General features: G+C 36.5%; 1 protein-coding gene across 1 annotated transcript; it reads left to right on the top strand.

Moving 5' to 3' along the window:
• The first annotated feature begins 1988 nt into the window (after positions 1-1988).
• Positions 1989-16441, top strand: LOC135629558 (protein-L-isoaspartate O-methyltransferase-like). Its single transcript, XM_065137092.1, has 4 exons — positions 1989-2222; positions 4829-5099; positions 14734-14898; positions 15942-16441. Exons 1-4 carry the CDS (start codon positions 2004-2006, stop codon positions 16190-16192), a joined length of 906 nt encoding a protein of 301 aa, XP_064993164.1. The 5' UTR covers positions 1989-2003; the 3' UTR covers positions 16193-16441.
• Positions 16442-23455: the final 7014 nt, after the last annotated feature.

The raw sequence follows: 23455 nt of genomic DNA on the forward strand, positions 1-23455 counted from the left end.
CTAGATAGAAATTTGGTTTTAGGCGATCAAACTATTTGAAGTTTCCGAAACTCTTGGTGGGATTTGGCAAATAGAAACTAAATATTGTCAGATTCTCATCATGAACCACTGCTATGATAAATGTTGCATTGCATCTCTCGTCTTATGGTATATATTTGGTAATGCAGGTGCAGCAGAAAGCTTTTTAGTCAACTTTCTGGGATAATGAAACCGTGAGAGTTTTTCTGTGTTTCGTCCATGAATTGGACCAAAACAAACTCAACCCTGTCCCAATATAGAACATGGGTGACTTGCAAGTATATAGGGACGTTGAGTTCTACGTACAAATGTACTCATTGGGCTTGAACTGAGACATGCATGATCAATTTTCCACCGGTGAAATGGTTGGGCTCTCTTTACAACATAGGAGGCGTATTTGTAATTTTAGAGCATGAAGATGAGAACCGGCGAGGTGGCAAAATCGTTGGAAAATCAAAAGAGCTACTATCTATTAAATGAAAAAAAAAGACAGGCAAAGAAAAGGATACTAAGGCTCTGGAGGGAGGGAACCAATTTATCTTTAAACCTGTTGGTGAACTTTTATGCAATGGCCGAGGTGTCAGCACAGCTCGATCCAATCCTGGATGCACAAGGTTGTCCATGCGGATGCTCGGGTTATGTTGACGTCGGATCGGGTTAGGTCCAAGTGCCATCTCCCAAGCATGGTTCTCTCTCGGCGAGTTGCTATTGTTTCGTTGTCAATTCTTGCACAAAGATAGAGGTCGGGAGGGGGGTTTTCCGACTCGACCCCTTCGAAGTTTAAGTCAGTGTTGTGGAGTTAAGGAGAGTTGAGTGTCCTCTCTTCCTAATCAAGGAGGGTTAGCTTTTATACATGTGATGATGAGTTGGTCGTACAGGGTTAATTAACTACGATCGGCTTCTCGGTCGACAGGTTTAAGCTTTTGTGCGAGCGTCGATCGACTTGCACGGATCAGTATCGTGTGATGTTGCCCCGAGCTTTCCGGGATGATTGTATCATGATGATGACGTTCGTACGGAGAGGGCGACGAGCGGTTGCTCATCATGTGTGTGCTACACGCTACATCGGATTTGAAATTTCATGTCTGCATCGTCGTCGGCGATAGCACAATGTGTCCTATCAAAACCCTAGTCTTAGAACAGTGAATATTTGAGGGAGAGGGGACAGGAATTCTACACTATCCTTTCTTTCTCTCTCGTTCGTCTAAAACAGCACATATTTTTGTTAAAAGAAACAAGTCTACAACTTGGTAAAAATTCTCTTGAAATTTCTTTTTCTACGACAAAGACAGACGACAGCACCAGAAAATAAAGCTAATAACTTGAGAATCTTTTGGATAAGGGAGGGATTCATTTTTCGGATTGTGATCGAAAAGGGGGCGAAGCCATACAATTTCTAAAAGGTAGATGCTTTTTTTTAATGTCATTGTGTTATGTGAGTTTGGATATGCTAACAAACCAATGGTATATTCCCCAGCAGAGTCATGTCTAACAAATATATTTATGAAGCCAACAAGTCCATCATATTTGCCTCAATTAGCAAGTCAAGTCCTCCCTTTGCCGACTTTTCATTTCTCATTTATAATCTCATCATTAAAATTAAAAAAAATAAAATAAAATAAAATAAAAATAAATCCACACATCCTGCCGATTTGCGCCACCCAACGGATTCGCACGTACGTTCGACGTGCTTACGAGTGGAAGAATTAAGTGGGGCTCACTTGAGGTGACGAATTATGTTCGTTCGTGAGTCTTACGAGTTCGCGACGGCCATGTCGGCGGAGGAACTGATCTTTTTGTGATTGGAAGCCATGGCGGGGACCATGCGGGTAGTAGTGGGCGGCGAAAGATAATTGATTATATTATAAAATAAAAAAACAAATATAATGAGCCAAAACTGGAAAGCTAACAAGAAGATTAAAAATAAATATTTAAATATTAAATAAGGAAACAAATTGAAACAGAGACACTACTAATAAAGACGGATGCTTCGGCTTGCGTATGGTCTCCGCCGCCGCTTCTTCTTTGCCGTCTCGGTGTCGGTGTTGACGGCGAACCTTTCCTCCCGCTCTTCCTCTCCTCAGCGCCTCCTCGTCGCCGCTGTTGCTTCCCTCTCTGCCGTCTCCAGTCGCCTTCCCTCCTCCTCTTCTTCTCTCTTCGTTGGTCGCTGGCCCCAAACCCATCACTTCCTCGGACGAATGGAGGTCCCCTTTTTATTAATTTCGTTCTTTCCTTTGCTCATCTTCATTTTCGTGTTAAGTATACAGCGCCTTTTTTGATCTTCTTTTGTATTTCATGGTGTGATGGTTTAAGAGACAAACCGAGAATTGAATTCTCAAGAAAAAAAAGATGGATTCTTGCTAGAGAATACGGGCGATGATTAATCTGTGGTGTTTTATATAGTTTTTGGTTCATCTAAAACAAAAAAAACCTATAATTTGAGAATAGTAACAAAAAGCAGATAAGATCGTACTCAGAATCCCTTCTCCAGAATATGCCAGACTTGAATCCTCCCGTTTGTTATGGTTGTTATTTCAAAAACTGAAACCCCAATTTTTTTTTTTTCTATTCACCGTTTCCGTTCCTTATTTGTTTATTTACTATTTTTTATTATGTCTGATACATTCATTGATAATCCTAATGATTTACTATCATTATTGCTTATCAATCGTTTGGAATAATAATCTTCCAAATGGATTGACCTCTCACAAAGGAGGATGGTGAGAATGGTGAAAATTAACATCAACGATCGTTAGAATCCACTTAATCATCCTCAACATCGTAAATCTTTTCACCATCCTCCTTTCTAGCTAATTCATATATTTTTGTTCATCTTTATCAGAATAAGATTCCTTCTCTTCGATTCGACAATTACAGGCAATGAACTCTTGAGGCATTTGTATTCATGTGAGTTGTCTTATATATGCTCTCATTTCTCAAACATTTGAAACTCTAGCTACATCTCCTTATATCAAACTGTCATCATCAAAGACAAGATTGTCTTTATTATTTTACAAGCTAGTAATTTCTCCCATTAACCATATGTTCGAAACATCAATATCACCTAACGTAATGGGATCAATGCTATCTTGCAAATTATAATGAGCCTTGAGTCTTTGATTATATCTTATGTAGAGAAGATGGTGTAGTCATTGATGCTTTAACAGAATTTTTTCTTTGTATGAATCTGTCTTGTTAAACGAATTAAACTCCCACCAGCCATTCGTTTGAAACATCAATATCATCTAACAAAATAAGACCAATGGTCTCTCACGAATTATAATGAGCCTGGAACCTTTGATTATATTTTTTATCGACAAGATCTAGCCATTAATTTCTTTTCTTTGTATGTATCTATCATGCCATACGAATTAAAGATGCAATTAATTCTATCAATATTGGTTGAAACTAGATTGTTCTTGATTCTTATACTAACATTATCAAAACACAAATACTCTAATTGCATTCATAACCCACATCACTACAAGTCAAATTTAGAATCTTGATAGCTAATTGTTGCAACTTGCAAGTTCAGTGTGGAATTTTCAAATAAAATCCACCACTTAGCTGCAAATTATAAACCGTTAGCAATAATATACTTTAAAAATGGATATATGTTTAATTATATGAATTTACGAATACCTGGATACTTAGTATTCCTCGACCAAATTACTATAAGAATTTCAAAGAAGACCAATAGCATTCTTACATAAAGACAATTCATTTGTGATCTTATCTTGAGTTTTAAGATTAGGAACCAATCTTGCAATGCATTGATATAACCCAAAGACAACTATTATATCAAACTCAATGGAGGAGTTATGACCAAAAAAATTAGGTTTAAATAGTGTCTTGTTCCATGTAGCGGATGACGAAGTTGACTGTCTCATCTTTTATGTATGATTGCAAAGATGTCATTACACTTTTCCTCATTCCATATATATATATATATATATATATATATATATATATATATATATATCCGCACTTTGTAAGAATAGAGATAAAGGGACAAAACATATGACACCATATTTCACCAATTCCTTATTTGTAAATTCTCTCATTATGTATGATCCTCTAGTACGAGTGTATCTTGCTTCCTTCTTTAAATGAAGTGTGTTGCTTTCCGTGATAGGGTATTTTACATTAAACTTGATGCATTGTCTTCAGATGTTGTCATAGACTACCTTCAACTTTGCAATGAAATATGTGGTTGTGCCTTTTGTTTCTTCAGAAACATTGACTTGTTCTAAGATGTCAAATCAAGTTGTTGGTTTAAACTTCATATATGTCTCATAACTTAGAAGGTCCACTGATAAGTACCATACCTATAAGCCATGTGGGATGCATGTCTGTGTTTGCAATTGGACATATGTCAGAATCTTTAACAATTATTTCAATATCAGACAGTTAAACAATCTGAATATGATACTTTATGATATTGCGAACTTCTACTATTTCAATACTGTGAATTTCTGATATTTCATGTTCTGATGTGATCACAAATAAGTATTTTATTGAATTTTGTTTTCCTTGCTAGATTAGGCATTTGCCTACATGTGTGTATCAAATCTCACGTCTCTATCCATGTAGCACTGGTGTTAAAGGCCTTTCTAGGAGAAGATTAAGTAGACTTAGTTTGGTTAATTCTTGGTATTCAACAATTATTCTTCCAGAAGTTGTGTTTTATAAGCATCTAATAATTTCCTACATCATGAGATCTTAATTCAAGGATTAATATCGACATACATGTTTTTCTAAGCATGTAAGTATTTGATGATGAGCTGCATTGATGCTATTACCATTACAGAGGCTTTGGACTAGTGGATCACTTGGTAGAAACAAAGAACTTGTAGAACGTTTGCAGCTGTATGGAATAATCAAGTCAAAGAAAGTGGCAGAAGTAATGGAGGCAATTGACAGGGGGTTATTTGTACCTCCTGGCAGCGCACCTTATGTTGATACCCCTATTCTGATAGGTTATAATGCAACTATTTCTGCACCTCATATGCATGCAGCTTGTCTAGAGCTACTGAGGGAGCATCTGCAGCCAGGAATGAGAGCTTTGGATGTTGGTTCAGGTCCATTTATATATCTGTTTGTTCTGCTTTGTCACCCTTATTTTGTATATATTTTTTATTTTTTCCCTCACTCATTATGCTCTAACAGGGATGCAAAAAAGAAAAAAAAAAAACTGGATGTGGATATATGTGGCATCTATAGCTTAAACAATTATCTTTATAATATTTTTGCTGACATTGCATAGCAAGTCCTTAAAATTAGCAAAAGCATTGCCAATCTTTGAATCCAGAGGATCTTTCATTCAGAGCAGTCTTTATTTCTTCCGGTCTAAGTTTTGACTCTTTCGATGATTAAGTTATTATTGTTTTTTGTGTTCTTGGCTCTTGAAATTATTGAAACTTTATTTAATTAACATAGGTTTTGTTTATGCAACATTCATGTAGTCATGTTCTACATTGTTGATGCGTTAATGGAGATTATTTTGTTAGAATTGCAGCTACCACGAGGTTCTTCGAGACTTAGAACAATTATGCTAGTAGTTCTGTTGGAGTTGTCAGTATCCTGTGTTTCTTGATCTTTTGGTTAAAGGGTCCAAATTGCAGGTTTTTTATTTTCTATTAAATTTTATCTAGAAAGAATTGGAATGTCATGTACATAGACATGACATGATAGTCGTACACTTGCACAGTCGATTTTATAAAGTAGGATATGACACAAATTGACATGGCAATTTATGCATATACATTTTCAATATATTATGATAATTTTATACTCTATACAATTTAGAGAATCTATGATCATCATATATGATATCTGTATGAGAATCATAACACTTATATCAGTAGCAAACATTCACAAAGATATGTGAAATGGATATATCAAATGTTAAATTAAATGTCCCAGTGACATAATTGTTGCCAGTATTTGACATAAGGTATTATACCCAACAATTTTAATGAACCACAGTGATTTTACAAGGACATAGCACATATTTGAAGTGTCCATGCTTCCCAGGTTGTTGTGCACAGAACTATAAAGCCTAATTCATATTGAGTATTTGACATGGATATAGGTATGAATGCTCTTGATTTAACTAGAGTTTTTGCTTTTTACATAGCTCAATAGAGGGAAGATTTCTATGTAGGCCATCACTAATAGTTGGGATATCATGACTTGTTGACATGGATGTAGGTTTAGGTTTAACCTTAGTATATTATTTATAGAAGATGGTTATAGTGTGGTGCATAATGTTTTTAGTTTTCTGAATACAGTTGAAAGTGGACTGTCTGGTTTTTCATAATTTTGTAAAATTTGAAAACAATAATATCCAACTATAATTGTTTGGAGTCTTAAAATAAAGGTTCTACCTTGGCACCATGATCCATGATAAGGTTGTACTTAGTGTAAAGGTCTTGAGTCTTGTAAATAGCATACATGTGTAATAAAAGAAATAAGAGACTTCTTCGTGGCGGTGGCATGATTCATGTCATCGACATGGTTGAAGAAATCATTTTTTCAGGACTCTGCCATTGGTAATTAAATACAGAAAAGAAACCAATGATGATCGATCCAAGTTGTTTAAAATGAAATATACCTTGTAGTTTACTTGCTTTTAAGTGTTAATTATTTCCTTTGACCTATTTAGTACTGGGAAGTAGTAACATGGCATTTTGAGGTGACATTGTCAGTGATAAGGAGGGGAGTTGCTCACAATCCGGGTGAAATATTGAACTCTAGAAGAAATCCCTCAATTTTGTATCCAATATCGCCATTTAATTGATGATTCACTCCTTTTAGATACTAGTTTGGTTATTCCAAGATTGTTCTTTTATAAGCCCAAGCTTCAAACAAAACCAAATGTTTTGGGCATTGCATCCAAACATTATAAACTCAAATACTTAGTAGGAATTGTTATCTTCAAAGTACCTGACTTAGTTGGGGACTCGAGATGGTAGTAGAACTTGATATCTCGAAAAGCGATCGGGGATGGTTAACTGATGTGGATTTGAGTAGTTGATGCATGATCGCCACTCTCGAGATGTCAAATGAACATCTATAGAAGATTGATGTTTGGGATTCCCGACTCGATCCATTGGATACTCAAGTCAGTGAGGTGTTCGAAGTGTAGTGGGCTTAGGAGGTGTTGAAGAGAGAGAAATAATAACAGAGAAATACTAATTAATAGTTTGAGATCTCTATCCATTCGTAGTTAGGACAGTTGGAATAGCCATTGAGGGGGCTTGATAATGTGGCCTAATTGCCTCTAAGGTGACACTTTCGATCGCTGAGGTAGCATAATTGTTGTCAAAGTGGTGATGACATGGCCTAACCAATTTTGGGTGGTAGTTCGATCGCTTAGGTCTTATAACGACCACCAAGGTGGTTGATGACATGACCTAAGCACCTCTAGGGTGGTAGTTTGACTGTTAAGCTGGCATAACTATCGTTAAAGTGTTTGATGATATAGCCTAACACCCTTTGGGGTGGTAGTTCGATTGTTGAGCATAATTTTCGTCGAGGTGGCTGATGACATGGTCATTGAGGTGTCCATGTGTCTACGTTGGGAGGTCATTTTTATCCTCTGAACTAGTCGAAGGAATTAAATCCTAAAAGGCACTAAGGTGGCAAAATCCCCATGGTGCTAAGTGCTCGCCCAAGTGAAACGAGAAGCTCGTAAATATTAAAATTTTAAAAATATAATAAAGAAAAAGAGTAAGGAGGAGGAATTGGATAGGAGCAAGGACGGGGGAGCTGTTGGGGGTCTGGGAAGGCTCACGACTATCGATTGGGAAGGGAGCCATCTGGGAGGAGGGAGGGGGACGGGGTGATGGTAGAGGAGGACAAAGATGGAGTGACAGAGAACTATCTAGCTTTATAAAGGATTTCAGATAAGTTTATTCAAGGCTAAGAAATCATAAAAAAGTCATCAATTAGTTGGCATACAAATTCTAAGAGTTCTATTGAAAAAAAAAAAATCTTTTCGTCTTTCTAAGGACTCCTTTGGTATTAAGTGCACTCATTTACTATTTAGGTATCCTAGAAGTCACATTTTGGATTTCTAAAAAGCATATTAATTCCTTAGGAGATTACTCTTGGGAATCATTTTCATTAGTTGTATCAAGGTTCCTAAACCCTTATAAATAATGGAGCTTATCAATAGATCGAGCATTTTCAGATTTGAATGAAAAGAATTGCATCTTCTCTAGTCTTTTACTCTCTTTTCTTATCTCACACTTCTCTTTCTTTCTCTTCCTTTCTCTTCCTCTCTCTTTTTCTCTACTTCCTTGCTTTATTCTATATCAGTTTGGTATTAGAGCCCGTCAAGAAACCTATCCTGTTACCCCATTGGGTTTCAACTAGCAGCAAAAACTTTGATTAATACTCAATGATCCTTACACCTCCAACGTCAACCCCTTACATGTGGAGTTGGACATTGGGGTGACTAGCCCTATGGAATTGGTGAACCACATAGTTCTTAGTGCTGGGTAAATTTTTTAAAATTTTAATAATATAATTTTTTGTCGGAAAGAAAAATTGTATATTTCATTAGACGTGGTTTTTATCACTTCTCCCCTTGTTTTCTTTGTTTTTTATATGTATCACCCTCTCTCTCCCCTTTAGCTATAACTATAACCTACTAAAATTTGAACCCATGAAAGTTGTCTCAAAAAAAAAAAAAAAAAAACAAAACAAAAAGTGAGAACCATTTAAAACATTGCATTTTTATCTTATGTATTGCAACAATTAACAATCTTATTACCAAAAGGTAATTTGTTGATAGCATTAGAATTATGACTTGGCAAGGTGAAAATTAATCCAATCCGGATTCAAACCAACAGAGTGAGGTAGAAACCATTAAGACCAAACTAGCAGATCATGACAAAATGTTGAACTGATTATATGACCAAATGACCAAAGTCTTAACAGCTCTCCAACATCTTGAAAAACAACTCATGAATGAGGAGGTTGATAAGTTAGTTAGGCAACATGTTTATTCATCACAATCTGTCTTTAAATTAAGGAATTTTACCTATTTCCTAAGCCTCAGTTTGAACAAATCCTAGGTCCACCTATAGGGCACTTGTTCATAATCATGCTCCAACAATTCCTGATGACTAAGCCTTTAACTGTGATGATGAATTCGTAAACCGTACTATAAATCCATAAACCTGAGTAATGGGCGAATAAGTTCGATTGTTGACAATCTGGGGGAAATGGCTAGAAGAGTCAAAGTGGATGTGTCGAACTTTGACAGTAGATTTGACCTAAATGTGTTTGTTGACAGGTTAGATAGCATGGAAGATTACTTTGAGTGGTATGGAATGATTGATATTGAATGTGTACGATTTGCAAAAATAAAATTGATAGGATCTGCTAGGAAATATTGGCAACATGTCCAACGTAGTATCGAACACCGTCGAGAGCCCCCCATCACTTGATGGGAAGTCATTAAATAAAAAATTAAAGAACAATATTTATCAATATACTTTCGAAGCCAATTGATTGAACAACTAATAAAAACCATAAACAATTGAATTCTAGTGTGGTAGAATATTTGGTCCAATTTGAGGAACTTGTACGTAGGTGTGAAATAGAAGAGGACCAAATTATCAATGTCTGAAGATTTATTAATAGGTTGAGGTTTAATATTTAACAAGAAGTCTCCCTTAGTTTCCCTGACACCATGGAGAAAGCTTCCCAATAAGCCCTTGAGATTTAGTAGTACATTAAACTTTATTCAATTTGTCGAGCATCTTCTTAGTCTCTCGACAATAGAACTATTATCCAATCTACCCCAAGTAGTAGCTCTGTCAAGTCAAAAATCCCTACTACTAGTAATAATCCTGGCCTAACTATGAATCAGTGATTTCAATAGGCGCTCGGGCGCTCGCCTAGGCCCTCGGGCGAGGCAAGGCGAGGCCTGAGCGCCTCGCTTTATATCCAGGTGCCTCGCTTCAAAGAGGCGCCGCCTGGGCGCTCGCCTGAGCCCAGGCGCCGGGCGCTTCGAGTGAGCGCCTGGGTTAAACCAGGCGACCGAACCAGATTTTTAGGTTTGGTTGGTCTCCGGTGCTTTAGTTAGTTCAATCGAACCAACTAAATCACCAATATCAGGCTCCCTCTCGCGATTTTCCCAACTTCCCCAACCCTAACACTTGCGATTTTGCCATCGAGATTTCTTCTCCGCTGTCGCTGCTCTTTGCTGCCGCTGCCATTGTCGCTGATCTCCGCTATTGTCGCTACTTGCCACTGCCATAATCGTTGCTCGTTGCTGCTGTCGTCGCTCGCCGCTGTTGTTGCCGCTCCCGTTGTCGCTTGCCGTTGCCGCTACTGCTCGCAGCTCCCGCTCCCACTCCCGCTGTCGCTCGCCTCTCCCGCTGTCGCCGTTGCTCGTCGCTCCCGCTGCAACTGCGGTTGTCGCCTGTTACCGTTGTTGTTGCCTCAGCAGCCTCAATCTTCTCACTATACTGTTAACAGTATAGTAACAGTATACTGCTAACTGTATACTAATAATAGTATTTTTATTTATTAGATTAATAATATATTATTTTGATTTTAATACTATTAATTTTTATTTATTTAATAGTATATTTTTTATTTAAAAAAATTAAAAATACTATTATGATTTATTTATTTATTATGATTTTGTACTCGATTTTCTTAATTTAATAGCATATGTTTTATTTAAATAATTATATTTATTAATTATATTATATATTTTTATATTTTAACGCCTCGCTTCGCTCGGGCGAGCGCTTAGTGCCTCGGGCGTTTTTTGACCTTGGCGCCTAGCGTTTTTTAAATCACTGCTATGAATCGTCCAACTCATTCACTTACTGATTTTCAAATTAGTTCGTCTTCAATCCAGTATCATTATTGACATGATAGAGGTTACATTATCTCTCATTGTCCTCCATTTACCCTTATCTTAAAACAAGAACCAGAAGATTCAATTGAGGAAGTAGACCAAGTAGTTGATCCCAAAGCCTACTCAGGTAATGAAAATGAACTAAAAATTGAAGATGCTCATGTTAATGTTGTCTGCATTATTCTTTCTACTTCTAGTGATTCTAATGAATGGAAGAGGACAAGTATCTTCCATACTTTTATTCGAAGCAGGGAAAGAACTTGCAAATTAGTTATTGATAGGGGTACCACTATGAAGGTAGTCTCAAAATCTGCTATCAAGAGACTAAACCTTAAGATAGAGTCACATCTAACTCCATTCAAAGTAGCTTAGGCTGACAAAACCACTCTACCCGTGATCGAGAGATGTTTAGTACCAATCAAAATGAGTGATTACGAAAATGAGATTTTTTATGACGTCCTAATAATGGACATTGCGCACATTCTTTTAGGTCGATCTTGGTAGTATGACCTTGATGCTACCAATCACAGAAGAGAAAACACCTATATCTTTCCATACAAGGCAAAAGCATCATCCTGTGACTAGCAAAATTGTTAGAAAAGGACAAATCAAGAATTTTCAAGTCTCCTCCATAAGCCCCAACCACCAAGGGACTCCACTTAATAGGATCCTAAGTCTTTTGTAATAGAGAGCCTAGACAGCAAATTTTGTGTAGCTATCATTGCTAGAGAAATTCCTAGAACTTGCACTACTCTTGACTTAACTCCTGAGGTCAAGTCCTTATTAGATTAATATTTTGATGTTATACCCTGGAAATTACCTAGTGAGCTGCCACTTTTATAGGAAATCCAACATGTCATTGACCTTGCACTCCTCTTCTGTCTATCGGTGTTCCTATAGGTGACAATCCTCCCAAAGCACTGATTTCTCACAACACAAGGATGACCTAGAGACCATTCTTGGTGATCGCCTTGTCACGCTTGCTATTAGTATTACTCAACACTTTCTTGTTAAGTGGCATGATCGTCCAACTTCCGATGCCACTTGGATTACTTTGGAGGAACTTTGTGACTTTGCACTAGACGTATTAGACCAATACCTTCCATATCACTCTCTGAGTCGAGTTCTTTTCCATCAAGGGTGAATGATGGAGAACCATTTGGCTTTCCAAAGGATTTTACAAAAGTTTATTCTAGGCAAATAAGTCAACAAAAAGTCATCAATTAGTTGGTCTAGAAATTCTAAGAGTTGTGTTAAAAATTAAAAGAAAAAAACTTTTGATCTTTCTAGGGATTCCTTTTGTATTAAGTACACTCATTTACTATTAAGATATCCTAGAAGTCACATTTTGATTTTCTAAAAATCATACTAATTCCTTAGGAGATTACTCTTCAGGATCATTGTCTTCATTAAGTATACTAAGGCTCATAAGCCCCTATAAATAGTGGAGCTTGTCAATGGATCAAGTATTTTCAGGTTTGAATGAAAAGAATTGCATCTTCTCTAGTCTCTTACTCTCCTCTCTTATCTCACACTTCTCTTTCTTTCTCTTCCCCTCTCTTTTTCTCTACTTCCCTACTTTGTTTTACATTAGGGAGGGGATGGTGAGAGGGAAGGAGAGGGGGAAGAAGTATTGAGGAGTCAAGGCAAGAGGAGGAGGGGGAGAGGGTGATGATAGAGGAGAAAGAGGGAGGGGAAAGTGAGAGGGAAGAAGAGGGTGACAAGTAGAGAGAAGGAGAAGAGGGAGGTGGAGGAATAAGGTAGGAGGAGGACGAGGAGAGAGATGGGGATTGATTGGGTTCAGGGAGGCTTAGCTGAGGGAGGGGAGTCGTTGGGGAGGCTTGACGATGTTCGATGCGATGGAGAAGGGTGAGGAGAGAGAGAGAGAGCAAGTTGGGAAGAAGAGAGAGTTACTGTGAGAAGAAGTTGCTAGAGGGTCATTGTGTGAGAGGAAGTTGCTCGTTGATCACTGGAGTAGCACCTTTGCAGCAGGAGGAAGGTTCACCATGTCGTGGGAGGAGGAAGCTGTTCTTTGCCACTAGCACAAGGTTTTTCAAAGAGGTGGTCATGGTCAATCTCGTGCGTAGGGTGGATGGTGGTTTATGCGATGGGTCATCTGGCTCGATCGAACCAGCATCACTCATCTGATTCGATCAAATCAGTATCCGGTAATGCCCAATTGCAGACACCTGCCCAGCCTACCATCAAGGTGCTCAGGCCTCGCCTCATCTTGCTCGAGCACCTAGGCGAGTGCTCAAGTGCCCGGTGAATTCCCTAGTAGGAACAATATTTGTTATATCTAACCTTCACCACACCTTGAATTAAATGAAGCATTGTGAATTGAGTTATACTTGTTACTTCCTAGAGGACATGTACTGGCAAACACTTGTAAGAATATGGTTTAAGCAGTTTTCAATAATGTCCGTAGTAAGGTGATTTTGAGGAAGAAGCTTAGAATATTGGATGCTGATCGATCATATCTGTCTGAAACAACTGCAGACTGAATAGTTTATTTCTATATCGGGTTTATCAATTGATGTTGGCATGTTGCAATCCTGATTGGGTCGATAAATTTGAATCATATTATGAGCAAAAAATATGATCAAGGAAAGCTCTTTTCATTTTTGTAGCTTGCTTAGGTGCATAATCATTGCTCATATTAAAAAATAAAAACGTAATAGTTGTTCTTAATGTTTTAAAGGATGTCTTTGTCTTTATCGTCCCATGTCATGGGAGATAAGTAAAAAATGAAGTGCATGATCAGGGACCACAATTTGCAGTAGGGAGAGAGCGACTGGTCATCTGCTTATATTCAGATGAACGTGATCTATAAGAAAAAAGTGGCTGCACTTATTAGATTATTGGCAGGCCATTTCAAGTTGGACAAAGATATGCTTTTCTCCTCTTTCTGGGCCTCTGACTATATTTCATTTTTTCCTTGAAAATTACAATTATGTCATAGGGATGACCATAGGAGACTAGTTGACGCATAAGCATGAGAACTTTTCATCTCCTGAATTAAGTCACTTTGTGATTTATTTGAATAGAGCTGAAGAGTGCTTGGTGTTAATCAGGAGTTGCTTTTTCTGTTTCGTTTTTCACTGATTTTAATGGGTTGTGTAGGATTACTTGTTCTTGTATGATTTGGCTTCTTGTATTTCCTATAGGATGATGTAAAAAGGGGTCTGACCAAGCTAATACAAACAGGGCAGCATCTGGCTGCAGACTTAGAATTGTTAATTGAGCTTGTGAAGAGAAGAACAGCATATTAGACATGGCAAAGGATGCAATTGCCCTTGCCCTTGCTGTTTTATCATTCTTTTCCATTTGCGATCATTGTTACTTGCTCTGTCCCAAATCATCATTCTCTTGAGATAAGTTTCTGAGAAATATGCAAAACTTTTGATAGGGACAAGATCTGAACTGGATTGAATTAACTTGAAATTTTCATTGTTATGCAAATTACTTGAGACCTTTAAGAGCTGAATAGGATTGTGGTCTTGAACTACATCATCTAGTCTACATCTTCTCACACTTCAACAGGTTGTATTAGCTTCTTGTATGGCAAAAGATAACATAGCACCAAATAATTATTTTCTAATATGCATCAGACTAAGGACTCTTGCACCATGAGAATAATTTGCAAGATGCATCTATGTTTATTATGCTTATGTTTTTTTATCATAGTTTCATGATGCTTAAATTCTATGGATCTATGAACAGGAAATATAAGGTTTTAGCATGGAAGTTGACATCTTTGCTTGAAAAAGTACCTATTTAACAAATGTTATGAGGTGAAAAAATTATGCCATCTATCCTTTCTGTAGGGACTGGCTACTTAACAGCATGCTTTGCAATGATGCTTGGACCAGAAGGTCGTGCTCTAGGGGTTGAACACATTGCTGAGCTAGTTGATTTCTCAATCAACAACATTAAGAATAGCGCAGCATCATCATTTCTGAAAGAAGGCTCACTGTCTATGCATATTGCTGGTATGCTGAACATAGCCTTTCTTATGGCAAAAACTGAACAAATTTTGTTATGAGAGTACCTATCTTTTAAATTGTACTAAATATATATTTTATGAAAACTCTAGCACATGATTTTGCGGTTTGCATCTTTCTCTATTTCTGTGTTTATCCATTTCTTCATGAAATCTATGCATGACACCTTATGTTCATCTGTATATTCAGTTGTCGGTGACCTTTAACTGTGATTCAAACATAACTATTATTAATTGTAACTTCCTACAGAAGTGAATGCAAGAAAGATTATTTTTTTACATTAGCAATTCGTATCCTCTATCCTCCTGGTACATTAGCACTTTCTTCAAACAGGAATGTTCTTTTTATATCCACATCTTAAAGGATGATTCTATTGCTTGTTTATTTTTCATTTTTTTCACTGGCCAATTCTTGTCAAAAATAAAATAGCTGGTTAGCTTTTCTTCATCATTTTATACTATATAACTAACTAATGCTATCCAAGAATGTTACACTGAAAATAGTTACATGTAAGCAAGAATAGGAATTACAAAATTTTATATGGAGAGTTGGTACTTCACTAATGGTTCTTTGTAAACAAGGGGTTCCTTGATAAATAGCAACTTAAAAATGGTAAAGAAGGGTGAAAAACAATACAGATAAGTCAGAATATGTTTGTTGATGTAGATGACAGGAAAGAGAGCTTCACAAATATACTTGCGCCTGGACGAGTGATTAGTTGGATTATTGTGGTCTTCTAGATTGTTGCATGATAAGTTCAATCTCATCAACAGAGGTTTCTTGTAGGTTTGATGTGTTAAAAATTATGAGTGAATTATCTTGAATGAGGTGGTTGTTTCCTCGATTATAATAGAAGCTTTTCATACATCAGGTATTAGCATCATGTCTTGTGTTGGCAAAATAATTTATGAAGATCAGACTACATCAAATGATGGGGTTGTGTAATGCCACTGATAACTATTAACAATTAGATTGTCACTTTTTTTGAAGGTGAAAAAAAAGCATTTGACTGGTGTATCTGCTGACTGCAGATGGAAGAGAGGGATGGCCAGATCTGGCACCCTATGATGCCATTCATGTTGGTGCTGCTGCACCTGAGATTCCTCAGCCACTGATTGACCAGTTGAAGCCAGGTGGCCGACTGGTGATCCCAGTAGGAACGGTTTTCCAGGATTTGCAGGTGATCGACAAGAAGATGGATGGCTCAGTGAGCATTCGAAGCGAGACATCAGTACGCTATGTTCCGCTGACTAGTAAAGCAGCTCAGTTGCATAGCAACTAATGAAGTTATGATTTTGATGAAAGTATCCTGATGTCGAGCTAACCATGTAGCTCAGAAGCATTTGTGAGACTTGGTCAAAATCAAAAGGAATATATGGCAAGACAAGCTGAATAAATTTGTGTATGGGCATTCTTCAGATTGTGCTTCTCCGATTAGATATCTGTTGTGTTTTTTCTCCATAAATAGAAATGGCTTCTTGTTTATATACTGGATGCCTATAATTACTCTTATAAAGTGGCATTTGGTGTACATGACTGCCCATTGGAGTATTCTTTTGCAAAATCCCCTTGGCAGTTATAGCTGGTCATCATTATTTTATGATATGTCCAAGTTTTTTTTTTTTTTGGGTCTTGTGATATCTCAGTTTAATCTCATGTTATAAATAAATTACCCTATAAGATAGATGGATTTATTATTATCAATGTAAGTTTAAGTATTTTACATTAGTGATCCAAGTCTATTAATTATCTCATTGGATTGGATTATGATTTTTTCTTTCGGCGAAGAAAAAGATTGTCGCTGACCTCTTAAAACCACAGATGTTGCTGTTGCTGTTGCTGTTGCTTTGACCAAATATGCCTACTTCCCAAGTCTTTCATTAATTTCTTTTGGATCATGTTGCAGGACTGAGTTGCTGTTCAAGCTTCTATCTCAATGATGCTGGAAACGAAATGGCGAAAGCAACAATTTTAAAGGTACACTTTAGTCCATTTGATGTTTTCTTGCATTTCGCGGAATTGTTCATGGCAGTTCATGCATGCCGCCACTTTTCCACTGCACAATATCTGAGTTAATTCTAAAATTTCAGAATCTATCAGTTTACTTAACATCTCATCTTTTTCCTTGGCAAGTATTTTAAATGATTGCATTGAGATGGTTGGTTAAGTGGGTAAATGACCAGGCGGTCTATGTTCATGCTACTTTTGCTGGAGTGAACATCACAGCACTAATCAATGGGTTGATGAATTCCGAGTGACCTCTGATTCTATTCTGTATGGCTTTTTTTTGTTTTTTTGAAAGAGAATAAATGAATTTATTTTTGAAGGGACAAAAAAATTCAGCAAACAGAATTTATATAGTGTCTTGAGCTTCCACATTACCATTTACATCTTTGATCCGTAGTTATTGGATTGTTGGACCAGAAAAAATTAAGAACAGCACTATCATTGGTTGGTATACTTATTAGATTGGTTTTGATTGAAAAAGGGGATGCACCAGCTAGCCTAGATGGTTTTAAATCACTTACTCAGGTCAAGTCCTGTAGTATGCTCAAAATTACTTATATATCTTTTTTATTATTTATTATCATGAATATTAGGTCAATTTAAAAAATAAAAATATTGGGATGAAGGAAATACTATTTCGTAGGGTTTGTCAAACAAAGTGTCAAACCCAACTCAAAGATTTATTGATGCACAGGTAAGTACTAATATTTCAGAGAGAAAAAAAAAAAAAGAAAGAAGAGAAAGGGAAGGAGAAAGAAAGATGAATATTTCAGAGAGAAAAAAAAAAGAAAGAAGAAAAAGGGAAGGAGAAAGAAAGATGAAAGAAGAAGAAGCGATGAGAATGCGATCCTAGCTCGGTTCAATAGCCGCCTGTGTGAGCATCGATCGTACCATTGGAGGGAGGCAATTCTCGTGAGCCATGATGCTCGTGAGAGAAATGAGAATTAAGGTTTGCTATTTCTCTTCTACGATAGACCAGATCGAGATGGATTTGTATATCCATCAATATTACATTTTATATTGGTCCAAGCAAAAGGATGTTCCCTCTGCTTTTGATCAAGGTTTGCTATATCCATGGAGGTTTGATCAAGGTTTGCTACATCATATCATATCATATAATGTAAATAAAAGGATAGACGTTAAATTCTAACGTGTGATCAAGCGAGATGCAGTTAAAGCAAATATACAGAGGCAGTTTGCAGTTAAGATAAACAACAGAATGTAATAGCAAACTGGAATACGACGTTCGTACGATAAAAACAATTTCGGTATGAAAGTCGATTCATAAATCACTTGTGATCAAGCGAGATGCAGTTAAAGCAAAGATATAAAAGTAGTTTGCAGTTATGATGGAAATCAGAATGTAAGCGCAAACTGAAATATGATGTTCGTACGATAAAAACTGATTTCTGTCTTAACGTCGATTCATAAAATACTTAACTATGAAACACGTTCGTAAATGAGCAAAAGGCAGTAAGCTACTAAGGAGGTTTGCAGTAAAGATAAGATGCTCAAAATAAATGCAAACCGAGATTTAGAGTGGTTCGGTCAATCTTGACCTACATCCACTTTTGGCTTCTTCCACTAACGAGGTCACCGACGTCCACTAGAGGCTTTCCTTCAATAGGCGAAGGCCAACTACCCTTTTACAGTTTCACTCCTTTTGATGGGCTTAGGAGACAACCCTTATAGAAATTTCTCTCCTCTCTTGAAAGATCAAAACTTGGAAGAAAAGAGGGAGGAGAACTTCTAGCCTTTACAACACTTTTGAGTTCTAAAAATCACAGAGTAAGATCAAGCTTTCGGTGCCCTTTCATGCAGGAAAGGGTGGGGTATATATAGGCCCCAAACTGGTTTGAATTTGGAGCTAAAAAATGTCACCTCCCGGATTTTCGGGGTCCTGGCGGTACTACTTCCTGACTGGGGCAATACAATCGCCTGGCAGCTCAAAGACTAAGCCTTTGGGCGGTGCCACCGCCTGACAAGGGCGGTTGCACTGCCTAGTCTCGCTCGGAGACTGAACCCAGGCGGTGCCACTGCATGACTAAGGCGGTTGCACCGCCAAGTCTCGCTCGGAGACTGAGCCCAGGCGGTGCCACCGCCTGACTGGGGCGGTTGCACTGCCCAACTTTCCTGGGAGACCATCTCCTGGGCGGTGCCACCGCCTGGCAGGAATTCTGGTCCGAATGGGTTGATCCATTTGGCCAAATTTGGGTCTATCAAGGGCCCAATTGCCCCCAGATTAAGTTAATGGGATCACCTCTCATTCCTAACTTAATCTACATGCTAACTACGATATTTCTTAAGACATTTACTGCAACTTGCTCCGGTGCGTCGATCGCTTCTTCCGACGAACTTCCGACGAACATCCGACGAACCTTCGGCGATGCTCCGGCGGACTTCCGGCAAACTCCTGGACTTGCGACGATCCACTTGGTGAGTTCCGATGAGCTTCTTTGGCAAGCTCCTGGACTTCTCGGATTTGTTCCCACAGAACCTCCGACGACCGTCCGGACTTTTGTCGAACTCTCGAACCCCCAATGTGATCATAGTCTTGACTTTGGTGCAACTCCTGCTACATGTCTTACTTCCATCGTAGTTAATCCTGCACATGTAAAACAAAACTTCGATCGAGACAATTAATCTTAAGTAATTAACCAAGTTGTCCGGCATGTCATTGGTCCCTCGACGCTTCATCCGATTCTTCGGCGCATCGTCCTCTCCTAAGGCCTATTGCCCAATCGGCCAGTTGACTCTGCAACTCCGATATCCTTGGCACAATACCCACTCTTTTTGGCCCGATGCCCGAGTCCACGGCCCGAAGCCTTCTGTCGATACGTCGACCGATCCACTAGCTCGATGTCCAATCTTCTGACATGTTCCTTTGGCCCAACATGATTTTTCCTGCTTTAATTGTCTCATCCTGATTGAAGCATCCTGCGTTACTCAAAACACAGATTAAAACAGAAACACATATCAAGTGGTTTCATCATCAAAATACGAGATTCAACAATCTCCCCCTTTTTGATGATGACAACCACTTGATGACAGAGTTAAACTTAACTCCCGGAGTTTAAACAAACTCTCCCTATCAATATGCCATATTGATAGAACCTTGAATTCAAACTGAATTCAAGTCATTGCAATATTCATCATGAATACTTGCAACACGTCATCATAAACTTATGCATTACATCATACTTCTCCCCCTTTGTCATCAACAAAAAGGAGAAGTTCCCACTCTTACGTGTTTAGAGATAAAAAGTTCAAATCATTGCATGATAAACATAGTATCAAATTTTATCATCATGCAACCTAGCAATTAAAGATGTGCAAGTTTTAGCATATACAAGTTAGCAAATTCAAAGATATGTAAGTTGGCATATTTGCTTTTCTTGAGATAGGCACGATAGCACATTTTTGCATTTTCTTGAGATTTCAAGCTAGCAATTCTCGGTGATGTTCAAGATAGCAATTTCTTTTTTGAGAAGTGCAATTTTTGCTTTCTTCTTATATTGTACAAGCTAGCTATCTCCCCCTTTGTCATTGTCAAAAAGAAGGGAAGACCATTTCTAAAGAAGGAAAGACCCTTTATGTCAATTTCTAAATCATGACAAAGGTGAGTAATTATTCTTATTTCAAAATTTCATAATTGAGATAAATCTTGAATTCAAATTAAGGTAATTTTAATCATGATTCACATCATATGCAATACATTACATACATCATAATAAAAAGCATAAGTATTGCATGTATCATTTTAGCAACAAATCATAGCATTTCATCATATGGCAAGATATCAGCAAGTAAAATTACGATGTAAGTTCTTGATATCTTAACATGATGCAAACATGGCATATGGCAATCATAGCATTTCGATCATCAATTTACCATATATTTCGATACAAGTTTCTTTTAATATCTTAACATAATTCAAATTCAAATATAACACTTATAGCATCAATTCATATATTTCTCATTCAAATATGGCACTCATAGTATCAATTCATATATTTCTCATTCAAATATGACACTCATAGTATCAATTCATATATTTCTCCCCCTTTGTCATCAACAAAAGGAGAAGTAGCTCTAGCTATTTTAAAAGATATGCAAGTTTTTGTAACATGAAGCCAGATTTTCATCACAACATATAAGCATAATAGCATAGCAAGATTCTTAAGTTCAATCATGGCAATTCAACACTTGCTTCTTGTGCAAGATTGCACTTTACTTTTCTTTGTATGTTCTAACTAGCAAAAGTTTTCTCCCCTTTGTTTTTGTCGAAAAGAATGAGAGGAACCAATGATTTAGACTTTTATATAAACTATGAATTTGCATCAATCAATATTTCAATCATCACATGATACATACAAGATAACAATGCAAAGAAATCATAAAAGACATCAATTATTAAACATGATATGATAATAGTCTAAAAAATTTCAATTTGTGATACATGTGATAAATTGTGATATACTAAAAAATTTAATACGATGCTTTTAAGGATATCAACCTATTTTTGATACAAAGCATGGCAAGAGCAATTATATTGTAAGTTTTCTAAGTTTTGCATTTTTTGCTTCTTTCGAGATAGCAATTCTTTGCTTCTCTTTAGATTGCAAGATTTGCAATTCATTGGTAGTGTTCATGATAGCAAGTTCTTTCAATGAAATGATCCAGCTAGCAAATTTTCCTTCCTTTGAAATATGCAGGCTAGTAAACTAACTCCCCCTTTATCATTATCGAAAAGAAGGGAAGACCCTTATATCAATTTTCAGATTATGACAAAGGTAAGTATCAATCTTATTTGTGCATCATTATATATTCAAATTAAAACATACATAATTTCAAAAACCTTATTTTTCATGCACGATACCAAAAAATAAATCAATCATCATTAATGGGCATATCATATATGATACTCAAATATTAAAATTTTTAAGTATTTATTAACATGTTGATCATGATACCAAACATTCATCATTTAAAGCATTCATGATACACATCAAAAAGCAAATTAATTTTAATCATCATATAAGGCATTTAAAGAATTTTTGAAACATAGGAGAATGATTAATTTAAGCATGCAATGTTTCAATCAAATTCAAGTCATGAATACCAATACTTTCATATTGTGAGTATCAATTCATGAATACCAAAAGATATTATTTGTGATTTATTTGTATCATTTCATTCATTCAGAAGATTTTCCTCTTTGGTAAATAAATCTAGGAGAACAAAATGAATTAAGGGAGATGTAACATGATTGAAGCATTGAACATGATTCATATTTAAAATGTGTCTCATGTCATAAGTATGAATCAAGCATTTGTGAAAATTAAAATCATCCTTAAAGTCACATTCAATAAATTCATACATGACAAGTATAGATTTATTGAAAAGACGATAAGATAGAAGATCACATTTCGTTTTTATAAATTTCTATTCATATGATTTACTTCTTATAAGCATGCCTTTACCTTTAATAAAACAAGTATCAACGTTTAAGACGGAAAGGTAAAAAACAAATCATCAAGCATGATTCCATGATATCATCCTTTTAATATCTTGATATTCATCATCAAGTATGATTTCAAAAAGTATGTTCAAGAGAAATTATTAAGACCAAATGCATGATACACTCATTTATTTTCAAAATATTCATCATGTTTATTTTCATGAGATTCACAAGATTGGTAAAATAGATTCATTAATCTCAATAGGATATAAAATTCATTTCCATTTCATACAATTGATTTCATGTGAGGGTATTCAAGTCTTTTGTGAAAACATATATCATCATTTAAAATCGAAACATAAGTTTCATCATGAAGCCGTCAAGACCAAACACATCATGATATCACATCTATCATCAAAAGACTATCAAGAAATTCATACATAGATGTACATGCACTATGTCATCTTAATATGTCATGAGAATGTCATCTTAATTCGTCATAAAAAGATTAGACCAAAAACATGTTACTCTAAAATGAGAGTTTCAAATCAACATTTCAAAAACTTATGCATGACATAAAATCATCAAGATATACATGCATGGATTAATCCTAAGCATTATCACATATCATATAATTATCATCCCTAATGTTACATACATCATTCAACATTTCAAAAATAACATGCATGAAACCTTAGCAATATACTTTTCATGATCAAATTTTTAATTTTTCAATGATGCTAAAATATGATATAATTTTTTAAAAAATAATTTTTTATTTCCTATTCCTACTATCTAAATTAAGCACTCATGAAAAACTTCAAGTAATTTCAAAATAATTCAGGAGAGTTGAGTTACTTACCTTGCCCGTCAAAGTCCAATTCACCGTTTCACCTTTGAAAGTTCTTGATTCATCCTTGGTTGCCTTCCTCTTCTTTGGTCTCTTCCTCCGTTCAAGTTCATTGTTTATTTTAGATTTTTATTTAATAAACTTATTAAGATTTAGTGTTCGAAGTTCAAGTTCATCATTGTCCTCATCACTTGAGTCATCGCTCAAGTGGTATTCATTTGTCCGGA

This window comes from Musa acuminata, chromosome BXJ3-1 (assembly GCF_036884655.1).
Source record: "Musa acuminata AAA Group cultivar baxijiao chromosome BXJ3-1, Cavendish_Baxijiao_AAA, whole genome shotgun sequence".
Lineage (NCBI taxonomy): Eukaryota > Viridiplantae > Streptophyta > Magnoliopsida > Zingiberales > Musaceae > Musa > Musa acuminata.